At 46.2% G+C, this 27,114-nt stretch overlaps 1 protein-coding gene across 1 annotated transcript in view; it reads right to left on the bottom strand.

Annotated features, from left to right (window-relative positions):
• Gfpt2 (glutamine--fructose-6-phosphate transaminase 2) overlaps positions 1–19,212 on the bottom strand; it is a 48,423-nt gene extending 29,211 nt beyond the window's left edge. Inside the window, exons 1-4 of the mRNA XM_021176431.3 lie at positions 19,118–19,212; positions 8,297–8,404; positions 3,830–3,928; positions 2,039–2,164 (exon numbers count right to left, since the gene is read on the bottom strand). Of these exons, the coding sequence (XP_021032090.1) occupies positions 2,039–2,164; positions 3,830–3,928; positions 8,297–8,404; positions 19,118–19,124 (340 nt within the window). The 5' untranslated portion in view covers positions 19,125–19,212. The remainder of the gene's footprint in view (positions 1–2,038; positions 2,165–3,829; positions 3,929–8,296; positions 8,405–19,117) is intronic.
• Between the last annotated feature and the right edge of the window lie 7,902 nt (positions 19,213–27,114).

Consider the following 27,114-nt stretch of genomic DNA (forward strand, 5'->3'; position numbering starts at 1 on the left):
TATTCTCCTTTCTTTCCTTCTTTTTATTCCACATCTATCATGACATTGTTTCTTTATATTATTTTCTTAAGCCTATCACATTTTCTTTTATCTTAATTAAGTCTTACCCGTTTCTTACAGTCCATATTTTCTTTGTGAAAACAATTTCTCTTGCCTTTTGTAGGGTCAGCAGTTAAACCTATAGCCCGCTAAGCTCTAATGGGCTATAAAGGAGGCATCCTAGGCAAGACTGTGTCACTCCCTCATACTATTTAGTAGCTATGTGTAAAGAAGCTCTTAAAGGCACATCGATCATCCCTGTTGGGTTGGTTGAGACATTTGATGAGTCTTCACAGGCTGCTAATGGTATTTTTCTACTGGTTATCCTGAATCGAAGCAGCAGTTTCCAACAGATGCGGTTATGGGTGGGTCCTACTGGCATTTCCTTGCTGTGGGGGACACAATCAGAATCACAGAGTAGTCTTAAGTGGGGGGCTTCTGATGGGGCTTGCCTTGTCACTACGCAGGGCTTATGGCCTTGGTGATATCTTCTCAGCCAATAGCTGCTGTCCTGAAGACCAGCTTCAACATCTTAGTGGCATTTGGCTAGGTACTCAGCGCTGTGGGGTTTGCCATTTTCTCCTAGCTTGGGTGTCTGCCCCAGCTCTGAGATGTTCTATGGTTCAGAATATGGGCCAGACTCAAGAATCTCCAGCAAGAAAATTTACACAGACCATGTAGACATACACGCTTTCTCTAGCCCATGCTGCCCAGCTGTCTTCCGCTTTTCTAAAGATGTCCTCCCTTCCAAATAGGGCTGGTGAACCCCTTCAAAGTGTTTCAGGGGAAGAAGCCACATAGTTATGGGGTAAGGATACTCGTTCTTCTTGCCTGCGTCTACACAGTGGACCAGCAGTACAGACTTGCCAGTCTTTCTCCCAGCAGAAGGCAGCTAAAGGGTCATTTAAAAGGATGGGCACCATCTTGGGGGAATGGACCTGTGACTGGGCCAGGACAAGGAGGCTGAGAGAGCAGAGGAGCTCCAAACCCTCCAAAGGCTGCCATGAGCAGTCCCCATGTCTGCTTCAGAGCCTTGGCCTACTGCTCATCATTAGTACTCTAAGGTATGGTGAACTCAATGTTTCCATAGCTTCTGGTTTTAAAGGGTGTCAGAGGCCAGGGCTTGTATGTATCATTTTCAAGCTTAAAAAATGCTAAGTAAGTCAAGTCAAGGCTACTGGGAGGAGCTCTTAGGCTGTTGGCTGCAGCTCTGCCCCTCCAAACCTTAAACTCTCGGCTGCTGAGCCCTTCATCTGGGATGCAGGACTTGGAGAGGAACCTAGGCATTAACCATGGTCAGCAGTGACATCTGCCTCCCAGAACCACTCTTTGTGGGAGAGGAAGATGAACTCTGCTGCATGGAAAAGGTGCTCTGTGTGCTCTTTATGGTCCTGGCATGCTAGAATATTTTGCTTGTCTCCTACTGTCTGCTATGGGTTGAGTGTAGCCTTCAAAAGCACAGTTCATGACGCTGGATTCTCAGAGTGGTGACTGACAAGTGCTAGGACCTCTAGGAGATGAAGTGTACTGGGAGGTTATTGGAGATGTGCTTCTGGAAGACGCTAATGAGAGTTTCCATGGGATCCTGAGATGTTACTGATGCACTTCCTGATCATGAACTTTCTGCCCCTAGAACTACGACCTAAATAACTCTTTCTTTGTAAACTACTCAGCTTCAAGTATTTTGTTACAGTGATGGAAAATGAACTAATGCACTGCTATCCTCCACTCTTGGAATGAATTCCAAAGAGCCAGTAGCCCTTATGGTAAAATGCAATCATTTCCTGTGCACACCTAGGTCAACAGCACCCAGGGGATCAGGTGTTGGACCAACTGGGCCTCGCCATGTGGCCCACCAGGGAGATGCTTAGATTGTATCAGGAGGACTGGGCAGAAGGAAAAGTTCAGCTTGAGGTAGGCATGGGAGGCACTCTGGCCAGGATCATCTCTGACAGGTCATTCAGGGAGAGGTAGAACATCCTGAACAGGCTCTACTTACCATTGTCTTTGTCTGAACGCTGCGGGTGACTGTTGACAGCATTGGGAACCCCATGGGTGGCCCAGCGTGTGTGGGCAATGCCGAAGTGTGTCTCAAACTCCACCTTCAAGTCCATGCTATCTTGCTCTAAACAGAAAGAAAAGCAGTTGCTGTGTTGGTGTGTGTTGTACATGTATGTTTGTGTGCATATGTGTTTACATGCATGTGTCCATGTGGGGTATGCATGCATGGTTTCATATGTATGCATGTGTGTGAAGGCTCAAGGTTGATGGTGGGTGTTTTTGCTGTTCATTGGCTGCCTTATTCATTGAGGCATGGTCTTGTGTTAAACTCAGAGCTCATCTACAGTGACCAGTCTGGCTAGTCAGTTTGCTTGGTGGATCCTCTGTCTCTGCCTTTTGACAGCTGGAATTAATGTCACGCCAGCCTGACATTTACAGAAGTGCTGGGAATTGAACTCTGGCTCTCAGGCTTGTGTGGCAAACAAAGCCATCTCCCCAGATACTGTCTGTGCTTTTAAAAACAAGCATTGGATACACTAGCAAGATTTTGCTGAAAGGACCCAGATATAGCTGTCTCTTCTGAGACTATTCCGGGGCCTAGCAAACACAGAAGTGGATGCTCACAGTCAGCTATTGGATGGATCACAGGGCCCTCAATGGAGGAGCTAGAGAAAGTACCCAAGGAGCTAAAGGGATCTGCAACCCTATAGGTGGAACAACATTATGAACTAACCAGTACCCCGGAGCTCTTGACTCTAGCTGCATATGTATCAAAAGATGGCCTAGTCGGCCATCACTGGAAAGAGAAGCCCATTGGACATGCAAACTTTATATGCCCCAGTACAGGGGAATGCCAGGGCCAAAAAGTGTGAGTGGGTGGGTAGGAGAGTGGGGGGGAGGGTATGGGGGACTTTTGGGATAGCATTGGAAATGTAAATGAGGAAAATACCTAATAAAAAATATTAAAAAAAAAACAAGCATTAGTAGCCAGGTGGAAGTGGCACACACACGTATTTAATTCCAGCTCTGGGAAAACAGAGACAGGTAGGTTTCTGAGTTCAAGGCCAGCCTGGTCTATAGTGAGTTCTAGGACAGCCAGAGCTTCACAGAGAAACCCTGTCTCAGGAGGGAAAAAGAAAGCATTGGCAGGCCACCACTATGGCAAGGTGGTTCCATTTTAATAGACACCATCTTTAATGGCCCATCTCTAATGTCAGTCACACACATGGCAGCCCAGGGATCCACTGCATCTGGGTACTATCAATGTTAAGTTTTACTTAGTGTTTATCAGTAACTGAACCCCTTTCCCCCTTTTGAGACGGATTATTGCTACGTGGTCCTGGAACTCACTACATAAACCAAACTGGCCTCAAACTGGCAGCAATATTCCTGTCTCAGCCTCCCAAGTGCTGGGATTCTAGGCTTGGGCCACTATACCTCACCCTTATTTCCTAATCAAAATAAGTTGACTTAGGAAAGAAAAATGCTGTATCTCTAATATAAATAGAAAAGCAATGTTGTATGCCAGAATGATTAAAATAAAGACATAACTATTAAAATAGTTTTTCATGTACACGTGTAACTGCTTAAAATAAAACCTCCTACATTTCATGAGACAGTCTTACAACTCGGCCCTAACACCTTATAATCATCCAGATATAGATGCATTACCACTTTTTCAGTCTTGAATGCTGTTGGCAATCATGTATTTTCAAGGGCCTATGTGCCAGCCATCACTCTGACACAGACTATTTCCTACTTACTGTAAAGTCCTTCATTTTCTACTTACTGTAAAGTTCTTCATCCAGAGCCTTTACTTTCCCCCTTTTCTTCACAAGATGGATGTGTCTTTCTTTGACTTCGTGGTTATTCCCGTCAATGGCCACACCTAGTTTACAGAGAACACTGAGTTCTGATCCCTGAACCAGCATGACCCACAGAAATACTGAAAAAGAGCCCCGGATCTTCAATTCCCTTCAATTCCCTTCAGTTTTACTACCCCAGACCAGCAACCACTGTTCACACCGCCATCACTGGAGAGCAATTCTTACTTTAGAACTATAAAATTGAGAACATAAACATTATTTTTCATGTTGAATTTTTGTCACCAAAAGGTGCAATTTGCTATCTTTGTCTGAGGCTTCACATCCATGACCAACCAAGAGATAGATGATCAAAAGTCTTGAAAAATAACATAGGGGCTAAGGCGATAGATCAGTTGGACCTGAGTTCAATCTCCAGAATACACATTAATAATAATAATAATAATAATAATAATAATAATAATAATAATAAAGCCAGGCACGGTTCTGCATGCTTGTAATTCCAAGGTTGCAGAGGTAGAGACAGTTGGGTCCCGGGAACCCACAGGCCATTTGCCAATCTACCAGTTCCAAGTCAATGAAAAACATTCTCTCAAAAAATTAAATGGACCTCTGGCCTCCATGCACACATGAATATGTGCCGTCACAGATACACAGGTGTACTCAAACACATGTATACTCTCCAACAAATAAATTTCACCTGTACTGAACACGGGCAGATTTTTTTCTTGTTGTTATCTCAGAGACAAAGCATTGTAAGAAATACTCACATCACATTTACATTGCATTAGGTATAAATAAATAATCTAAGGATGATAAAATGTATCTATCTGTGAGGAGATGCAAGTAGATCAGATGCAAATGTTGTACAATTTTATAGAAGGGGCTAGAGCATCCCAGGGCGTTGGTATCTTGGTCACCCTTACCGGTAACTGAATATCCCTCTTAGGATTACGGCCACAAGGCATGGTTTGTTGCAGTAGGTGCATTTGGGGAAATCCATTATCATATCTCTTTGACATGATCGGAAGAGAACAATCTAGTTTTCAGAATATTTACTTTGAAAGACAAACCCCTAAAGTATCAGTTTCAAAGTAACAGAGATTTGTGCGCGGGGACCAAGGGGCTTGGCTGCCAGGGATGGGCTGCCACATCTGCTGCAATGGGCAAGAGACTATTCAAAGGCACTTAGCCTGCTGTGCTCTCCCCATTGTAACCTCCTCCTCGCTGCCTTCTCCCTCCATTTGCATGCCTGTAAACCCTTTCTGGATTTGCCTTCCATTAAGAAATTGCAAGGACAGGTCACCTAGCTAGCTCCTTGGCTCTGCAAGCTACTTCACTAAACGTTTTTGCCAGTGGAGGAGAGAACCCTGACACTCCCATCCCAGGAGGACTGGGAAGTGAATTAGAAAGATCTTTTTAGGAGAGGCTTTGGAAAGTAGAAACACTAAGAATAATGAGAGAAGACTTGCAAACCCACAGGGCTGAGGATGTGACACCGAGCAGTGTGTAGAAGGCCCTGGATTCAATCGTATTGTTTTCAAGACAGGGTGTGTAGCCCTGTTTGACCTGGAACTGGCTCTGTAAATCTTGAACTAGGAGATCCTCCTGTCTGCTTCCAGAGGCGTGTAACACCATCTCCTCCTCCCCCACCCCCACTCCATCCAGCAAAACTAGCTCAAACTTTAACATCCTAACTAGCTACATGTTACAAAATTGCAAGGTGATGGTTAGGAGTAAATCTATTTACAAAAACTCCCTCCATTCTCACACCAGATGGCATCAAGGCACAACAGCAACTAGGGACTGCTGGAGGGGACTTTATTGAGGTATGTTGGGCAGGCTGAAAGCTACATATATATTTAATGTATCCAACTTACTGGTCTTAGAGATAGGGAACTAACAGTGGAAATACCCGAAAATCCAAGCCCTCAACTTCTCCTTCACCCAAGTTCCCTATGGACCCCTTCCCTCCATGAATACTACTGTGTGCGTGCACATTTAAAACGTGTATTGTTAACTGTCCACTCTGAGCTGCCCTGGGATCTTATAGGACTTGTTCATCTTGCACAATTGAAACTTTGTGCCTTTGGTTAATGTTGATGAAGCTGTACCTGATATAGATTTTGTTAGAGTTTTCTTTCTAACCCTTGTGTTTTCTTTTCTACAGTTAAAAAAAAAACAATGTTTTCTCGATTTTTCTACAGTTTTGAAACTTCTTTGATGAGTGTGATGGTTTGTATATCCTTGGACCAGGGAGTGGCACCATCTGAAGGTGTGGCCTTGTTGGAATAGGTGTGACCTGGTTGGAATGGGTGTGTCACTGTGGGTGTGGGTATAAGATCCTCACCCTAGTTGCCTGGAAGTCAGTCTTCCACTAAGGCCCAATAGCAGGCCAAGAGCTGTTTTTCAAAGGGAGAATAGTTGTCTGCAGATGATGGTAGAGCTTTGCTCCAAAATCCCAAAGGTCTTTTCTGTGATTCACCTACAGGGGCCTGCCAGAGGCTCCAAACAGCATCTCTATCAGCCACAGACACCTCAAGTACCATCGGGTCTGCTGGGTCATATGGTCCAAGTGGTAGAGCAGCCTGCACAGCAGCCTGGACCTGTTGAAGGGCCTTCTCCTGTTCCAGGCCCCACACAAAGCTAGCGGCTTTCCGAGTCACTTGATAAATAGGCCTAAGTAACACACCCAAGTGAGGGATGTGTTGTCTCCAGAATCCAAATAGCCCCACTAAACGTTGTGCTTCTTTCTTGGTTGTAGGAGGGGCCAGGTGCAATAACTTATCTTTCACCTTCGAAGGAATATCTCTGGAACACAGCTTCTTTGTGCTCCCAGAAAACAATTTCCAGAAGATTTCACCTCAACGAAGCTGGTCTCTTCTTAATCACCGCTAATTCCTTAGCTCCAGCTAACCAGCATCAATTTTCCCAGTAGTTCCTTCCATTCTTAACTCTAGAGCCAGAGGCACATGGCTGAAGCTGCCGAGTTCTGCTGCTTACAGCAACTAGAACATGATCCCCTTGTATTATTACATTATCACTAGCTTTCTGTTTTCTAAATCCTTCACTGCCTAAGCTTGGCTATCCTGGTTCTTGCTCTGTAGATTGAGCTTGAATGTAGAGATCAGCATGCTTGTCTCATGGGATTAAAGGTGTGTGCCACCATGCCTGGATCTAATTTAGCTGGGTAGGATCTTGCCCCAAGGTCCCACTCCCTTAATCTTTATCTCCTAGAACACAAGATTTTGCTCCATTTCACTTCCTGGTACTCCTTTAATACTCATATATTTTATATTTTTCCTTTCTAAGCTTGCTATGCTTGTTCAAACTTTTCTTCATAAGACTTAACCAGAGAACAAAGTCTCTGCTGGGCTTTTTTGAAACTTCTTTTGTCAATGCAATTAATCCAAGTCTCTTCACCTTAGCCTCAGGCAAACTTTTCAGACAAGGGCAAAAAGTAGCCACATTCTTCACCAAAATACCACAAAACCAGTCCTTATGCCACATTCTGAAATTCTTCTCCTTTGAAATCTCTTGGGCCAGGTCAACACAGTTCAAATCACTCCCAGCAACAAAATCTTCCATATTCCTACTAGGATGACCCATTAAGCCCCATTTAAAGCATTCCACTGCTTTCCAAATCCAAAGTCCCAAAATCCACATTCTTTCAAATAAAAGCATGGTCAGGCCTATCACAGCAATACCCCACTCCTGGTACCAACTTCTGTATTAGTTAGGGTTTTACTGCTGTGAACAGACACTATGACCAAGGCAAGTCTTATAAAAAAAACAACATTTAATTGGGGCTGGCTTACAGGTTCAGAGGTTCAGTCCATTATCATCAAGGTGGGAGCATGGCAGTATCCAGGCAGGCATGGTGCAGGAGGAGCTGAGAGTTCTATGTCTTCATCCAAAGGCTGCTAGTGGAAGACTGACTTCCAGGCAACTAGGGTGAGGATCTTATACCCACACCCACAGTGACACACCCATTCCAACCAGGTCACACCTATTCCAACAAGGCCACACCTTCAGATGGTGCCACTCCCTGGTCCAAGGATATACAAACCATCACAATGAGCAAGCGTGGATTTTGTTCTATGATTAAAGGCAGCTGTAGAGAGATGAAATGGGAAAGAAAGAGGCCTGATCTGACCTTCTGCAGGACCATGTTAATTCATGGCAAGGAGGAACTTATGTCAGTGTACAGATGCCCAACTGCCTACAGAAGATGGGAAGTGGCACTTTAAAGAGGCAAAAATGACTTCCATAGTCCGCAAGGGAAGCTGGGAATCATAGTCCTTCAGCAGGAAATGATCAGTTATATCAATAAAAGAATGTTAAAAAGTGTCAGGGAAGTGCCCAGGCTGTAAAAGAACCCTCTACAAAGAATATGAGAGAAGCATCCATCATGGGGTGGCTCAGAGACTCACCTGCAGAGTCATAGCCCCGGTACTCCAGCCGCTGCAGGCCCCTGATAAGGGTTTCGAAAATCTCTTTCCTCGTCTTGGGAACTCTGTAATTCATGTAGGCAAAGATTCCTGCCCAAAGAAAAATTAAATGTCATCTTAAGGAAAAACCAATGTCCTATCCAGAAATGTAACAACAAAAAACAAAACAAAAAAATCCCCAACAATAACAGAACCCACCACCAGACAAAGTCTCAGCCCCCAGACTGCTTGCAGAGGAAAAGCTGGCTATCCCTCTAATCCTCTAGAAGAGTTGTGTTCTGTCAGCCCTTCTCTCTGCGGCAAAAGCTCACTCGAACCCTGTGTCACAACCCTTGACCTTACTGTTTCACAGCAGAGGATTTCTCTGCCAACGAATGAGAAACCAACAAACCTGAGCAATGTATTTAAACCTTTGCAAAGCTGGGTGCCACCAATAGAAACTAGGAAGACAAACGAAGGGTGTGCTCAGCAGTACAAAGAACAATCTTTAGTGCCCTGGTTGCAGGTCCTTCCTCCTCTTTCCTCATTGGCTGAGGCTCATACCCTCAGGAAGGTATGAGTTTGCATGTCATCTGTCATTCATGTCTGTCTGCTTCTTGGAAAAGGCCAGACATGGATTTATCTCTCTGCCCAATCTGATCTGATGGGGACATCATCTCAATTAGTATCCCCTCTTCCCAAATGATTCATCGTATGTCAAGTTGACAAAAAAAAAAAAAAAAAAAAAGGCCAGGGCTTCGTGCATTCCAGGCAAGCACTCTGCTGATCTCCTGCTCCAAAGATTTAATGTAAAAGTCGTCTTTTACAAGAGCCAGAATAGATCCATCTCTTGTTAAAGTAGGCTAGCAAGCCAAGATGACTCAGTTTGGCTTTATTTTATTTGATGTATTTGTTTCACTTGTGCCTTTTCTCCATGATGGAAAGATGAAGGAAAGACCCTACTTTAGGTCTTTTTTAGGGATCACCCATCCCAGCAGCCACATCACGTCACATACAACAATTTGCTTCTGCTAACTCCAGCTCCAAGGGGATCTGATTCCGCCTTCTGGTCTCCAGGGAAACTACACTCATGTGCATATGCACATAGAGGCACAGGCACACAGAGGCAAAGGTAGGCGCATACACACAGAATTTGAAAACACACGTGCCGTGTGTTTTCTAAGCAGTCTCACATGATTTTCTTTTTAAAGTGGCCAAGGATGGTTTTGACACTTGGCCATTTTTGTTCTCCTTGTTGAGTTCAGGGTGGGGGAAAGCTCGAGGCTGAGGATAAGGGGTTTACATGTAGTCTGGGTCCCTCGCTAGCAGCTCAGACTTTCTGTCCCACGCTTCAAACAAAAACACATCTGGCTCTTGGGTGTATTTTTTGTTACATTACTTATTTTTTTAAAGATAGTTTTCTTTCAGCATCAAAATGAAAATTTCAATAGCTTTCTTGAGATATTAATGTACTAAATTATCACATTTAAAAAAATACATGATCTCCGAGCAGTGATGGCTCACACCTTTAATCCCAGCACTTGGGAGGCAGAGGCAGGCAGATTTCTGAGTTCGAGGCCAGCCTGGTCTACAGAGTGAGTTCCAGGACAGGCGGGGCTACACAGAAACACCCTGTCTCGAAAAACAACAAACAAGAAGTCCATTTCCAAGGTTTTTAGTCTTATTTGGACTGTACAGTCACTGCCGCAGTCTATGCTTGAGCCTTTGCTCATACTAACTTCTCAGTGAACAATGAGAAAGTTCCCTGGGTTGGATGGCTACAATTCCAGTCAATAGAGGAGCATGAAATTACCTGGGATCGTCATATAAGAGGAAGCCACTCAGTAAGTCTTCCCTATCTGAAAATTTGAATTCTGAGGTTTTAGATACCATCTTCCAGCCTTGACCTAAAAGTAATAACTAGAAATGTTTTGACCAATAAGTAATTCATACGTTTGAAATCGTGCACTGCTCTAACATGAGGAAATAGGCTCACAGCCAGCATGTGCACCATCCCATTGTTCAGAGATCCATGCTCTATAACTACCCATCCACCTAGAAGCTGTCTGCATTATCAGAATGAGATCAGAGGATCTCAGTACCAGAGCAGCTACAGAGCAGCACAGGCTCAGGTGATGACTGGTGTTCCAGTGTTGCAGTTGAGGTTAACTAATGTCTGTCTTATTTAAAAATGGCCCCAAGGACAAGAGCGGTAATGGCAGCAAATGATAGTCCCGAGAGGTGCTCTTACATCCTTCCTTTTAAATGAAACTGTGATAGGTCTTTATCGAATAAAAGGAGAAAAATCATAGGTGGAGATTGCGAAGATGGATGATAAAAAGGAATCTTCTATCTGGGAAACTGTGAAGAAGGAAAAAGGAATGTTTGCCTCTTTTGTTGTCACTTCAGACGATGCATTTACAGTCACAGGGCTGGTAAGAGTTTAGCTAATAGGCAAGACACAGCTTCAGGTGTGTGTGTGGGGGGAGCATGCAGAAGCTAGAACAGGACCTGGATATCTTCTTCTATTGCTCTCTATATTAATTGCATTGAGACAGGGATTCTGGAAGCTCACCATATAGCTAGGCTGGCAAGCCAGAGAGCTCTCAGGATCCATCTGTCCCCACTTCTCAGGGCTGGGGTCATGGGCACATACACAGACATACCCCCAGCTTGAAGACTCAAACTCAGGTCCTCATGCCTACTAAGCCATCTTCTCAGCCCCTGGAGTGATGAGATTAAAGGCATGTGTACCCATGCCCAGCTCTGAAAATATTTTAAACAGAAGGGTGTGTTACAGGGGTTATAATTAATGTAATCTAAATAATTGATATATTCTAAGGAAATTATCTTCGGGGACCTAACATGTACAATGAATGTTCACCAGTAAAAATGTTTAGATCATATAAAATGCAATCCATCAAGTATTTGTCTGTATCAGTTTTGATTGATTGATTTTTCTTCCTGTCACAGGTCTTATTTTTCCACATGCTACTTAGCTAATACTGGGTGGAATACAAGATATTATGAATTCTGATATATTAGGTCCTGGCTATTTTTTAAATATCTATACATATTCTCTAATTCTGAAAAAAAAAGTTTAAAAAAAAACTTGAAATCTGGATTCTTTGGGGCAAGAAGCCTCTGGGTTCAGCTCTCCCATCCTTGCCTGAAAATTCTCTTCTTCCAGCCACATTGCACTTCTGATCATGCATCTAGCTCACATGTCTTTGCATGGCATTGAAGATCCACAACAGCTTGGAAGAAGAGGTATATTAGAACCCCCTGCTTATATACTAAAATGTCCTTTTCCTTGGGACCACCAGCTGTGTTGACACCCAGCCAGGAGTTGGGCAGGCAGTTGAAACAGGTTGGGAGCTGACGGCTGTGGAGCGAGCTGCCAAGGAGAGTTCGCGAGGTCTTTGCCCAAGAAACATAAACCTCATTTTCATCATGAAATATCTACTGAGTGACTTCTTTCATTAACAAAGTGCCACCCCTCTCCCTGCACAGCTAACTTTCCTGGCCACTTGGGTTTGCACAAAACTGAACTGAAATACATAAACTAGAATAGATACTGCTAACTGTCAATCACATTGCTTTTTTAAAAAAAAATCATAAGACAGAGCTGCTTTCCCAGGAATTTCTCAAGTCAAAATTCCCCTCTTGGAATCCACTATCCTATCTGCAAAAGAAAGCGACGATGAAATGCAGTTTTTAAACACAGATCAGTCTGACAGGGAGTATTTAAATTCATGCAACCTCTCTGCGAGGCATTTTGCTGTTTGCCTGAAGTGAAAAGCGAGCTCGCACCGTGGTTAAGAGCTATTGCAGTTCTAGAAACACACCCAACAGACACCTTCGCAGACGTGCATGTGTACTCATAAAAGGTTAGCAGCTCAGGCTGGTCTGGGACCCCCACAGACTAGAGACAGCCTGGTGTTTGGCTGGAGCTGAGTAAAGACAGCTGCAAGTGCACAGAGCAAGCAGACATGGGCAGACAGAGCCTCTCCACAGAGAACAGGACAGGGCTTTCAGTAATCAAATCTCCAGGATGTGTAAAAGGAAAAGAGCAGTTTTTAGAACACGAACAAATCATGCAGGGAGTAAAGGGAAGCTGTGCAGAGAGGTCTTCCCTCGATGTCTGTAATGGGTTCAGAGAATGGGTTCAGATATCCCTGGAATACCACCACAACTCAGAAGTGCTCAAGACCCTGTTGGATAAAAGGGTGGAATCACACGTGACCTGTCCACATGTCCCTATACTGTCCCTTGCTTTCCTCTCTCCCATCCCTCTCACAGGGCCACAAGCACTCCACCACTGAGCTACAGTCCCAACCCTAGAAAATATCTAGTATGACAATCTCTAAGGCTAGCAAGATGGTTCCGCTTGTAAAGGTGCTGGCCACCAAGCCTGATGACCTGAGTTTGGTCCTTGGAGCTCACGTGGTGAAAGAAGAGAACTGACCTCCACACGAGGCACACCATGGCACAAACGTGTCTGTATGCATACACATACAATGCACACAAAATAAATAAAACAAGTGTAAGTGTAAGTTAAACATAAAAAAGAAAAAATCTCCTGTGTCATCATCATAAAGGGGACATTCTGGCCAAGGACTGACAAGCTTGAACTGTTTGGGAAGCCACAGTCCTGGTTAATCCTGATATCCTGTGGGAACAGTTATGCCCGTAAGGAGGGCTGAGTCTCTCAAGGGGAGATCCAGTGACAGAGACAACTGGGGTTTCTGGCCAAACCCCTGCTCAACTCTCAGATGCTACTTTGGGTTGTCCCAAGCCTTCCCTTGAGTCACCCATGTCACATGCCCTTCCTTTGAGGTCTCAGTTGCCAGTGTCCCATCCCCTTCCTGCCTCTCTACCTCCTGAGCTGAGCCAGTCTGACTTACTGGCTCTCGGGCTGTGGTTACCTGGAAGAACAGTAGCCACAGGAGAGTTAGGAAAGACGGAGACACATCTCCCACCAGATCCACAAAAGAACAGGCTTAGGGTCATGCCATCCTCGCCCTGTCATTTACTGGCTCTGTGACAGCAAGAAACCCAGAAGATGAAGTCTGAAGCCCACAGCCAGGGCCAGATGCCCACCCCTGATCCCATCCCAGTCCTGGGCTTCTATGTGGCCTTGACGAGTCAGTGAACCTTGGTAACCTGATTATATCCGTGAAACAGCGGTGATGGCAGTGTCTACTTAACAGAGTAGTTACAACAGTTCAGAACGTCTTCCCCACACAGCACTGCCTGTCACATAGCCACGGTGCTCTCACACCAAGGATGCCATTGATGCAAATGTGTGCATGCCTACCATCCACGACCAGTCCTTAAGAAGTGACTGTCAAAGTCAGGATAACGGAAATACTACCATTTCACTTTTTTTTCTTGACCCTCTCTTCCTGGGAAAATGATGGTTAAGCCAAATGTGGGATCTGGCTGTGATTTGGGCCAAGTTTAATTCAGCCCATAAACATATCTCTGCCCACCGGGCCTTGTCACTGTTATACATCAGTGAGATGTACGGATTAGCCTTACAGAGTGGGACAAAGGAGGTCAGAGGTGTAGGGGTCCCAGAGCTGTGACTTTAAGGCAGAGGGACTAAGGGCTGAGAGGGTGGACATGCTTCCTCTTAGCCTGTGGGAGAGTGGGGGGCAGTCCTCATCTCGCAGGCTGACTCTTTACAAAAGCGGCATGTATTCATTCTGGATCAGCTGGCAGGGTCCCCCCGAGATTTACTGAGTTCTTTAGCTCCCACCTTAGAGGCTACAAAACTAATCATTTCCTATATTAGCTTCCTGCCCTCTTGTTTGACTGCCTACTACATATAGTCTTCATAAGAGCAAGGACCACATCTACATTGTCTTATCTGTTACAGCATCCCGACCACATAAGGCGTACGTCAGGTACACAATAAACAGCTGTTGGATGAATGCATGCACGAATAAAGAAGCGAACAGAGATAACCAAAGGTAAGCGGCCTCGGAACTGAGCCTGACACAGCCACATGCCACACTCAGCCAGGCAGAGCTAGGTCTGCTTATTAGAACTCATCTCCCCTCTGCACAGGCTTAGGAAATCACTCAGGGACTCAGGCTCCACAGAAGTCATGCCGACAGGTTCAGAGTTCATGAGTTCAGTCTCCAAGTGACAGATAATGACAGTGATCAGGTCAGGGAATCGACTCCCTCTGAATACCTGGCCAGCACTGAACACTTAAAATCTACCTGGGGTAAGAGCGGGCTAGGTAAGGCAGCACAAGGAGACACGGAGCACAAGGTAGGAAGGCACAGAGAAGGGGACAGCCAGCATGGAGGGAATCCTGCTCTGTGAAAAACTGCTGAATTCAAATGCTCTACCACAGGGCTGGAGAAATGGCTCAGTGGTTAAGGGTGCATACTGTTCTTTGGAATGTCTCAAGCTCAGTTCCCATGAGTGCCAACATCAGTCCAAGAGGTGTGTGTAGGTGTGCTGTGATTGCCCCTGGTGGCTTCCAAGAACCAGCTGGGTGCTCTCTTTTCCCAATTACTCATTCAGGGACTTCCCGTGACCCTCTCCTGAAACTGTCTATGGTGAGAGTACGTATACAATGGAAGCTAACAAACCAGGAGCTCACGAGATGGCTACAGTGGGTAAGACTGAGTACTGCACTAGTAGAGAACCAAGTTCCATTCCCAACACCCATGGTCAGGTGGTTCTCAACTGCCTGAAACTCCAGCTCCCAGAGTCTGTCTATGTTTTCAGCAACTCCAATTCTCAAAAGACATTGCTTCCTTCTGAAGCTACAAACTGAAATGACACAAGAAAGAAATGTGTTGTGGATGATTTGATTTTGTCAGAAGTCTTCTGATCCCCCTGGATGGACACTAAGCAATTGACACAGAAGACCTGCTCTCCAGCTGAGATAAAAGGCAATTCCTCTTTATACAGTGGGCAATTCTCCCCCAAAGGCTGCAACAGACAAGCAGACTCTGTGTGTGTGCATGCACACATGCATGTGTGCAATTCTGGACAAATCTGGAGAAATAAAACCCATGGCTGCTTCTCCTAGAGACCTAATAAACAGGCAGTGTGTACCATGTGAAGGGCAAGAGATGCTGTGAATGCCTACTATATGGCCCAGCAACTAACTATTAAATAAATGAGGAAGTCTATTTGGTCCAACTAGGTATGTGGCACTATGTCCATGAAGCTGGAGGTATTCAAATAATCTTTCACTCGCCTTCTGACAGAGATGGGTCTAGTCTGAGAGTGCTAGGACCAGGGTGCTTGGGTGTATGGGGGTTCAGGAAGCCTGTTTATGAATCTCTGAATTGGGCCCTCAAGGGCAAGACTTGAGCAGCTAGGATTCTAAATATTTGAAAAGAATCTGTAGAGGTTGCTTTATGTGAGGAAAGTCTGTACAGATGAGAACAAAGGGGCTCAAACTGTTCCAGATAATCCGAGAACCTCCAAAGAATCATCGCAAATGTCCTTTAAAGAAGGGGAGCCTGGCTATGGAAGAGGAAGGGGTCATGTGACCACGAGAATGGCGTTATGCTGTGCCCCTAGCCAGGCATGACTGTGAGCTCCTCTCTCTGCAGAGCTCACACTTAAACCTGGAGGCCCTACCGCAGGCCTCTCTCATTCCTCTTGCCTATTATCTCTCTGTCCCTCTTTGCGGTCCCAAACTTCTGGGAGTCAACAGGTAGCTCTGTGATGTTTCAGTGAGTGAGACATCCAGGAGAGAGCCGGTGTCCATCACCTAAAAGACCACCAGAATGCTCCTCAGAAATACGGACTCAAGGTTGCTCATCTTTGAATCCTTTTTAAGATTAAAGAAAAATTTATATGAGCTCTCCTAATTTTGAAATCTGATAACTAAAAAAATATTTAAGCCCTGTGCTTAACAAAGTGTTGAACAAAAAGCTGTCTGTCTGCCTGGTTCAGCCTGGTACTGCCAGGGTGTAGCCTATGTCTGAGGTATCTTTTGTGTAGCAGCATTTGCCAGCTGATCTTGCTGGAGAGTGACTGGCTTACAGAATGGCCATTTTCTTCACCTGTCCTTTCTTAGAAGTAATGGGTGGCACAGCCACATGCCCTTTAGAACCTCAGAGCATAGAAAACATAGAACCTCAGAGCATAGAAAACACAGAACCTCTCCACAGGCAATCATTTGCGATTTTATGAAGAAGAAAAGCAGGAAGGAAAGGAAGACCACAAAGGGGGCGGGAAGAAAGAACAGAGTAACCTTCCTACTGGCAGGAAGTCAACAGAATGCAGGGAACTCTGATGTCAATAAAGCTGCACCGTGGGCACTTGTGAGGGTTGGCTTAATAGTGGCTCTTTCTAGAATCACCTGGGAAGCGAGTCTCAATGAAGGTGGATTTAAGTTGGCCTGTGGGCATGCTTGTAGTAGATATTTTGACTTGTATTAGTTTAGATAGAAAGGCTCACCTTAAATATAGATGGGACCATTTTGTGGGCAGTGTGCTAGGTTGAATGGAAGAAGGCAGGTCGCTAGGGAAGGCGGATTGCTAAGTGTTGCATGCTTTCACTCCTGTTCTCTGCTCTCACCTGGACTTTATCTGGGTCCCTCACATTCCTGTAACCTGGATTCCCACACAATGATGGACTGTAACTTGGGACAAGTCCTTTCTCTCTTAAGTTGCTTCTGCCAGGATGTTTTCTCTCAGCAACAGGAAAGGAAGCTAAGACAACATTTAAGGGTCAGCTTAATTCTTGCTGCACTAAAGCACATCTGTTCTCTTTGAGGGTTGGTTCCTGTTGGGCCCAGCTTTCTGTGGATGGAGACATCATTGGATGGTCATATCGTATCAGTTTACCATCCCATAAGGCCTTTGGTCTTGATCCCTGAAACATGAGAGCCTGCTTTGAATGAAAGCAGCAGACATGACCCAGGAAATTGAAATGACCTTAAGGTTCCTATTCAAACAGGCCTCAGTTTCCCCCAAATGTAGAGTGAAACTGATTCAATATTTGTTGTACCCTTGTGCCAAAAACACGATCATTATAATTTTTTTTCTGTAAAAGTCACTAAATTGCAAGTGAAAACAACCATAAAAGAAAAGCCAGTATCCGGTGCAGAACACATACTGAGCATGAAGTCCAAGAGCACCCAGACCAGTATGCTCACAATTCCAGGCAGCTGGCTGGGTCAGACATCAGCAAGGACGGACGGCTTCAAAAAAAAAAAAACCCTGAAGTTTGAGGAGTTAACCTCGCCTAGCTCATCTGGCTCCTTTGATTCTGGTTCTGAATAGGCACACAGCTGGGCCAAGACTTCTACTGCATCCTAGACATTCTTTGGTGACCTCGAAGCACTTCTCATACTCAGTCACAAATCAATACCAAAGTCTAGAAAGGAGACGGGTTGGTTATAACCCAAACCCCATCTCTTCCAAAGGGTAGGAGGAGACAGTTCTCCAAGAGCTTGGAAAGACACAAAAGAAAGGCAGACGCCAGGAGGAAGCAGGGTGGGAAGCTGAGGTGGTTGATGATGGAGATGCAGGGCCATCTGAGAGGTTCAGCAAGGAAAGCCAGAAGAGTTCAAGTAGTTTCAGGTCTCTTGCTAAAAGTCTGGTTCTAAGGCCACCGGTGGCTAAAGATCTACAAGAACTCAAACAGGACGGGGGCTTTTGAATCTGACAAAACTTATACATTTGTTTCATTTCAGTGTCCAGAAACGCCTGAAGCAACCTTACACACACGTTGCCAAAGGATGCCCAGGAGTCCTAAGATTCTGTCTGAGGATCCAGGATTTTAAACTGACCCCGGCTCTCTCTGGATGAGGCTGCGTCCCCAAGGTTCCTGCCCAATCCTTGCTCTGTGGTTCCTTTCTCCTGGTCTCCTGGCTCATGAAACAAGGCCTGTACAGACCTTGGCTTTGGACTCACCCACTGGCACACCCCACCCCACAAGCCTTCAGCAAAGTCAGAGAGGCGCCTTTCATGGCTTCAAAAGTTCCACCAGGTTCTCCAGCCGCAGGGGGCTGGAGTGGGTAACTGAATCCTACTCAAGGCAGGGGGAAAAAAAATCGCACAGTGACCTTTTGTCCCAGAAGTTCCCGGCTTTCCCCGGCCAGCCAGCCAGCGGAGGCGGCCCAGCCAGCCAGGAGGGTAAGGAATTGCAGATGTGCGCCCAGGGCGGCCGCCTCCCTTCTGCTCTCAAAACCCGGCTGGACACCTCGGCGTCGCTCCGGGCTGCGCAGCTATCCGGTCCAGGGCTCCCGCTCCTAGCTTTGGGCCAAGGCTCCGGGGAAGTCACTATCTATCCTGTCGCCAAGAGCTCGTTCCAGCAAAGCTTTACCACAGTTCCCACCCTTCTAGGGACAGGAGATTCTTTTTGAGTCGCAAGCAAGAAGGGCAAACCCTTCTGAGCGCACCAGGAGCTGTTTGGGACGCCCCGGGGTGGGCTGCTGACACCGCACAGGTGAGGTCTCCTGTCCTCGGTGGGCGCGGCAAAATGGGACTCGGGACCACCACTCCGCGCCCGGAATGATTGAGGTTGCTTGTGGCGGCCTTTGTGGGCCAAGTGAAGGAAGCACCCTCTTGGTGGAGACACCTCTATGTTGCGGGGCTCCTTTTCTGGGACCTGCCTCGTTGCCCCTGCTCTGTGAGGTCCTGGCTTGGTTACTCTTACACGGAGTTTAGACGCCCTCCTCCCCACGCCCCCATGTCCCCGAGACGTCACTCTGGGTCCGCGCGCGGGGAAGGAAGGCCTGGCTAATGAAAGCCCCACAATCGCCGCCCCTAGCAGGTCGTCTGTGCCTGGCTCCTCTGGCCTAAGCTCTGAGGTAGAAGGCCGCTGTGCACTCACCGCACATGGTGGCTCCGATCGCTCCAGACGCTCAGACGACTCGCTGCGCCTCGCGCTCCCTGGCTCAGGCTCCCGCCGCTCGGTCTCCTGCCCTTATAGCCAGCCAGTAGCCCTCCGAGAGGGGTGGGGCTGGGGCGGGGCCTCCTGCCGCCTGCTTGCTCCTTATTGGCTCCTGGTTGTCGTGACAACAGCGGGGCCCCCAAGACTCAGGGTAAGGGGTGAGGGGCGGCTCCCAAGCTCCAGTCTCTACTGTAAGGGGAGGGAGGAAGCCCAATCGGTGGTAAACACCTTGAGTTGGACTTTTGAGTCAGTCATATTAGGCGTGAAACTTTAGCAAGGGGGACAGATCGCTCTGTGCCTCAGTTTCTTCATTTGTAAAATGTGATAATAATAAAATGTACCTCTCAGATCCTCCTGAGGTTAAGGCCAGACAGACTGTGTAGACACAGAGTACAACCAATCTGTCTCTCTCTGTCTCCCTCTCTTTCTCTCTGCCTCTCTCTCTCTCTCTCTCTCTCTCTCTCTCTCTCTCTCTCTCTCTCTCTCTCTCTCTCTCTCTCTCTCTCTCTCTCACACACACACACACACACACACACACACACACTGGACTCCTATTCTTGCAACATGCCCCACTCACTATTCCAAACTTCTTTCAGAGCAAGAAAAAGTAGCACACACTAGGCTTGTGAACTTCTTCCAAGCCTGCCAGGAGCAAACTGGGCTTGGCTGAAAAAGGGAGAAAATTGAAGCTCCTTATTAAGATATAAGATATTGACCAAGATGTGCCAGAGCCCGGACCTGAGAGCTGCAGGGGGTAGGGATCCCCCAGATCTAAAGGAAAGCTGGGCCGCCCCGGAAACCGACCCGTAATGGAGATGCGCTGGCAGACCCGTCTGGCAAGCCGTGAGCCTGCATCCAAGCCAGGGGCTCCACCGCCCCACAGTGACCTGGAGCCTTGGTTCGACACTGCGATGGATGAGTCACGAGGCTGGCTTCCCCCCCCCCCACCCCCGCCCTATTTCCCGGCTTTCTCCTCCTCTCCTCTCTGTTCTCCAGCCCCCTCATCTCCTGAGGAAAGACCTGGCCCAATATTTGCTCACTTTGAAGCCATCTGTGTGTGCATGGTTTAACTTAAAAAAATAAATAAATTGTTGAAATCGAAATCTATGGTATTCCCCAATTATAGTTTTTAAAGAGAAAAACTAGCGTAAGTTTTGTGTTTGGCGTTTTTTTTTTTTCTCTTAGCTTTGCAGCTCCCTGGGAATGGAGGTGTTGTGCCCACTGAGGAGTTTGAAATTCGATGGTACTGACAAGGTTGGGCTGAATCATCTGATGCTTAAAGCTGACTCAGGAGCAGCACTGCTGCTTCACCTCAGCTACGCAAGGTGACACTCATTCATTCATTTACCCATTCATCATTCATTCCCAAATCTGCACTTCACATCTCTCCGGGTGATAGGAACTTAATGAATAAGGACAGAGCCAGCCTCCTGGCTCTTACAAAACAATGGGTGGGGCAGACACTAAGCTGGTGGTCACATAGGAAATTGAACATCCGACATCTCTGTAGAGAAGGCCCTGGGCTAGGCAGAACTCCACAGAAAGGGACAAGAAACAGACCTTCTACTGGCACCAAGACACCAGGATCCCTGTGTCCTTGCATAGTGCACATCTGTCCTCCACTCTTATTGTAATTTTGTGTCTCCATATGAAAAGTGGCAGGGGTGACTGCTATGACCCAGTGGAGGCATCCTCTGCTTTTGGGACCAGTAGGTCTGGGAGCCTTTGGAAGAGTCATAGCCACTGGACTCACCTGGCTCTAGGATTGGTCAGGGATTTTATGTGGCCATGCTCAACAACCTCCTGCATTTGGAGACATAGAGGAAACAGAAAAGAACAGATTCTCTTGGTACAGCTAATAGTTTGGGGAGTTCATGATCACATTTGGGATGAGATAGAGGGTGTCTAAGAGTGGAACAAGCCAGAGCAAATTGGATCCTTAGATGGACAAAGTTACACATTTCCAGAGCCCTGACTGTTCATGGATTTTTCAGAATCACAGCTCTGTGGTTTAAACATGTCCCCAAAGCAAGTGCTGTGTGATACAATTTTCAATGATCTACAGTTACCAGGCAGGACCTCTGAAAATCGATTGGGCTACGAGGGCTGCACCTCCACCAACAAATTAATGCTAATTAAAAGAATGCACGGACCTTTGAGTATAGCCTCTCACATCCCCTAGTTCGAGGGTATCTTCCTTTAGGATAATATGACAGGAAGATCCATGCCAGATACCACCCCTCACTTACCGACTTCCTAGCCTCTAAAAACCACAAGCCTATAACGATTTATTACTTAGGAATCACCTAGCCTATGACGTTCTGTGATAGAAAACTTAATAAATTCCTATCTTTACTTGACTACCCACTGAAGTCGCTTCTGTCATGTGAGACTAAGTACAGCCCTGACACCTTCAACTCTGACCAGAGAGAGGTTCGGTGGAATGCTCAGGTAGGGAGCGACAGCCCTAGTCCATTAGGTCCTTGTTGGAGGTAACTTTCTTGTCCTCATCCTAGTCAGGGACCTGCTCCAATGTATTCAAGAAATCCCCAAAGAGTCAAACCATAGATGAGGAGTTAGCTGTGGGAGTTCAGGTCTGGACCCTTTTAGAGGACAGACGCAGTGGAAAGAGCATCGGAACCTCTCTCAGCATGGCTTTAGAGGAGGGTGAGCCTGTTTACCCATAGGCAGAACCCTGCCTACCCATTCAGAGCAGGCTGCTGTACCTGGCCTGGGGGCCCCGGATGTCTGGTACTAACATGCTGTCTATGGGTGATTCTAGCACCACTTTTCAGGGACACTTTGACCCCACTGGCCAAGAAGGTGAGGCATGTATTGGCTTCTTCACCTATACACATGTCTCAACCCTCTCTGTAGTTGGGAGATTTACTCTCTGCTCCTCTCTGGTCCATGGTCATTCTATCTGAATAGCCCAGTGAAGCTCCATAGCTGTCCTCCTGACATGGTATGTGAATCTGCCATCTCCCAGGCACAGGCTCTGCTCATCTGCCTTCCCTGGGATGTTATTGCTGCAGTCTGACCATGGTGCCCAATTTGTCCATGACATAGCAACTCTTTGGGGCCCCTGGATTTTCACCATTTAGCACGTTATCATAAGGGACTTCACTGCCAAGTTTCTCTCAGCCTCAGCTCTGTGAGTTGGGCTATCGACAGGGCAATCTGAGATATGTCTTCTCCTTAATATCCTTTTAATCCTTCTAATACAGAAACACCACGTGAATCCGGTTGTCTAGACACCTAGCCCAACCCAGCATAGGGCTTCCTGGATTTAAGCAGAACTCCTCAGGAGTTCAGGGTGACGGATACGGAGATTTGCAGCTGAAAACCTCTTGTTAGATAAAGAGGTATGGGGTGTGTATATAGGGAGATTCAAGGGAGACCTGTGAGTAAGGTTCAAGGCAGGTAACAGGTAGGATCCTAGGTGTATAGGCCAAGTCCCATGTGTGGAGACTTGGATGGAGTTCTCTACCTCAGGTCATCTACCTAGCCTCAGCTAGATATGAGGGGGAAGCATCAAGGAATAGAAACTTGGGTATAGCACAGGAGGCCTGTCATATAACCTCTCCTTCTGCAGGGCTGTATAATGGCTTAAATAGGAGATTTCCCTACAGACCTATGTGTTTAATGTTTGGTCTCTGGCTATCAATACTGTTTGGGGAGGTTCTGGAAACTTTAGAAGTGGAACCTTGTCTTCTTTCTATTCTGCTTCTTGGCTTCTAAAATGTAAGCTGCTTTGCTCCACAACATCTTTCCCACTGTGGATTGAAATTAAAATGTCTTCTCTTATGCTGCTTCACTCAGTCAATATGTTACAGCAATAGGAAGTCTCATCAACATAGAAAACTGGTATCTGGGAGGTGGAGCTGTTCCTGTGGCATTACCACATGGTTTGGAAGAGTTTAGAACTGGTTTTCAGGAAGAGTAAAAAAAAAAGTTCAGTGAAACCCTAGGATGCCAAAAGCAGAGCTTGATGGGATATTCTGATGGGTGCTCAGAATACCAGAGTGATGAGAGTGATAGGGACAGAGAAGACAGTACTCATAAGGCTTCAGGTGGAAGTGAGGATTCTACTGGAAACTGGATAAGAGGCCCCTCACCCATGTCCTGAGACTTTGTGGGAAGGAGAGTTTAAAGGCTAATCGGTTGTAAAATTTCATGACCACTCAAGCTGTGGCACGGCTACTGCTGGCTGCTTTCAGACAGGTTTACAGTGCACATTAGGAGCAAAGTGCAGAGCAGAAAGTTGAAAGCAAGCAAACCAACAAACCAAGAAAACCTGCAGCTTAGTCAGAACAGCAGCATAAAGTTGGGACTATGCAAGACATCATTTCTGAAAAGATTAACATTAATAAAAGCTGATTGCTTTGCATTGGGACAACAGAAGGTGGCCAACAGAGTGTCTCAGGAATTAGCCAGACCTCATTTAGTGCAGGCTCATTTGAAGACTTTCGCTTGAGCAGGATGGGCCTTGGCATTCTCAGATCACACAGGGATGTCCACAAAGTTGTTTCCCTGGGCTTCATTTCACTGTGTACATCTGCCTGGGCATTCAAAGGCTGTGGTAGTCATGGTCCAAAACTCTCTACTTAAGCTAATGGCTGGCCTTCTTTTGTAGGTGTTTAGAATCCCGGAGTTATCAGATCACAGAGGCTTCCACACCAATTTCAAAGAAAGCCCAAGAGGCCAGGATTTGTGTGGCAGGGTCAAGATGCCTACAGGTCTCCCTGAGAAGACAGTGCATAAAGCTGTGAAGGTGAAACCTAAGCGTCCACAGAGACTCCAGGAAGGGGAAGATGTCAGAAGTATAGAATATCTATCTGCAGAGGTAAGCTGCAGAAACTAGTGGGGCCAGCCCAAGAGAGAGACCATGGGGATTAAAAATGATTATGAGCCCAGAGTCCATTGGTGCCCATATCATACTAGCATGTACTCTACATGGTCTATAGAATTCAATATTCACCCTGCTAGGCTAGTCTGATATCCTTGTTGTTTTCCTATTTCTTCTCCTGTAGTGGAAATACCCATCCAAGATATAAGGGCACAGAATAAACATAACTTTTCTTATTTTGTAGGGACTCACAACTAAGAGTTTTCCTTACGCCTCAGAAAAGACTTTAGTCCCTAACACTAGGAAAATATTAGAACTCTGTTATGGTGGTTTGAATGAGAATGGCCCTCATTGACTTATATGTTTGACACTGAGTCCCCAGGTGGCAGAATTGTTTGGGAAAGATTCGGAGGTAGAGTCTTGTTGGAGGAAGTGTGTCACTGGGGCCAGTTTTGAGGTCTCAGAAGCCTCCCTCCACCCTCAGTGTGCCTGCTCCTTTATGCTTGTATTTTGAGGTGTGAGCTCTCTGCTTCTCAATACTGCCCAAGTCTTTTCTTCTGCCACCATGGACTCTAACCCTCTAGAACAGTGAACTCTTTCAACAACTTTCTTTTATAAGTAAGTTTCCTTGGTCACAGTGTTTTTACCACAGCAATAGAAAAGTCACTGATGAGTCTGAAAAGACTTTTGAGTTACTAAGACTCTTTAGGATACACTATATGCATTTCACATCATGATATGGTAATGAGTTTTTGGAGGCTAAGGGTGGGATGCTGTGTTTTGAACGTGAAATTTCCTCACAGGCTTATGTAGTGAATGTCTTGTCCACAGATGATGGTGCTATTTGGAACATTCTGGAAGCTTTGGGATGTGGGGCCTAGAAAGAGGAAACAGGTCACTGGATGCTTCCCTTGAAGGTTATTCCTGGTCCCTCCCCTTTCTGCTCTGCTTCCTGGCAGCCATGATCTGGGCTTCTCTGTCCTTCTACAGTGTCCCTGCTATGATGGGCTGAGACCTCTAAAACTGTGGGCTAAAAAAGCCTTTCCCCCCTTAAGCTGTTTCTCAAGTATTCTATCAACACATGTTAACACGGGGTGAACAGGGCAGGAAAAGCTCATGATAAGGAACTGGGCAGGAAATGGTGGCCAGTATCCTTCTGAAAGAGCCTTAGAGTTGAAACAATGGCTGAGCACTGACTGTTCTGCAGCAGTGATTCTCAGTCTTCCTAATGCTGCAACCCTTTAATACAGTCCTCATATGTACTATGTGAGGTGACCCTCCAACCATAAAATTATTTTTGTTGCTACTGTAAGTTTGCTAGTGTTTTGAATCATAGTGTAAATATCTCAACCACCAAAGGGTTGACACCTACAGGCTGAGAACCACTGTTCTAGAGATTTCAGATTTGATTGCTAGCAATCACATGCTGGCTAACAACATACCCTCTTCTGACCTCTACAGGCACTGCCTACACATAGGGCAAAACATTTATACAAATAAAATTTAAATTTTTTTTTGGAGACAGGGTTTTACTAGCTCTAGCTAGATGTCCTAGACCTCACTTTGCAGACCAGGCTGGCCCTGAACTCATAGAGATCCACCAGCCTCTACCTCTCAGTGATGGGACTAACGGTATGCGCCACCAGACTCAACAAAAATGTCTTGAAAGAAAGGGGGGGGTGGGGAAAAGGCAAGGCTTTGTAGAAAAGAAGACATGTGGAGGTCAGGGGTGGACAGATTGTCTTCCTCAAGTACTTTCTAACTTTCATTTGCTCCCTTCTTTTCTTTCTTTCTCTCTCTCTTTCTTCCTTTCTTTTTGAGAAAAAGCATCATAGTTTTGTCACATTGACTTAAATCTAGACAAATATAGGTGAAGGGATCTAAATTTACAAATCGCCTCCATCAGATTGGCCTGTGAGCATGTCTACAGGGTGTTTGCTTGATTGCTGATAGATGTGGGAAAGCCCAGCCCACTATGGACAGTTCCATCCCTGGGTATGTAGTCCTGGTCAACATAAGAAAGCAAGCTGAACAAGCCAGTAAGCAGCATTTCTCTGTGGGCTCTGCTTTAGTTCCCTCCTTAAGCTCCTGCCCTGGCTTCCTTCAGTGATTGACTGTGAGCTATAAGACAACATAAACCATTTCCTCTCAAGTTGCTTTCGGTCAGCGTTTTATGGCAGCGACTGAGAAGCAAACTCAGATACAAGTTTTTCTGTTGAGTCTGGAACTCATCCACGCAGCTAGTTTGGTTGGCCGGCAAGCCTTACGCCTGTCTTCCCAGTGCTGGAATTACAGGTGTGTTCTGCTGCATCAGACTGTAGCTTACTTCTTTGTTTGTTTTTCAAGACAGGTTTCTCTGTGTAGCCCTGGCTGCACTGAAACTCACTTTGTAGACCAGGCTGGCCTTGAACTCAGAGATCCACTGCCTCTGCCTCCTGAGTGCCTCTGGGACTAAAAGTGTGTGCCCCCCCACCCCCCCACCCCAGTCACATCGGTTTTTTTTTTAACCCCTGCGCATACTGGGGGCCTGAACTCAGGTCCTCATGTTTGTACAACAAGCACTTTAGAGACCAAGCCATCTCCCCAGCCTGGGATTCAGAATTTCCAAGGGTTCCCTTTTGTCAATTTTTGCACCCTTGAGGCACATACTGCTGTTGTCTAAACAATATGGTCTTACTCAAGGGATTTCTGTCATGCTGCAGAGCTGGGGTGTGGCACAGGAACACTGGGACACCCTATATGCTTCTAATGCTCCCAGAGCTGGTCTTGCTATGCCTGGCAGAGACAGAGTGGAAATTTGATGCTGCACTAAACAGTTCTGTGAAACAGGTGATGTGAGAGTACCTGGTGCACACCAAATGTATAGTTCCCATCAACCTGTGGCTGAGACCAGGGGACCACTGCTCTCTCTAATCTGAATGTCAGCGTCCTTGTAGTATAGCCTATGGTGATAGGAAGCTTCATGGTCAGGTCAGGAGGAAGATGATATAGGAGTGCTATCCACAGAGAAGACATCCCAAGGATGAACGTGGCGGCATCTGCCTTTAATTCCAGCACTCGGTAGACAGAGTGCTCTATGAGTTCAAAG

Source organism: Mus caroli, unplaced genomic scaffold, assembly GCF_978045245.1.
Source record: "Mus caroli unplaced genomic scaffold, Mus_caroli_1 scaffold_13, whole genome shotgun sequence".
NCBI lineage: Eukaryota > Metazoa > Chordata > Mammalia > Rodentia > Muridae > Mus > Mus caroli.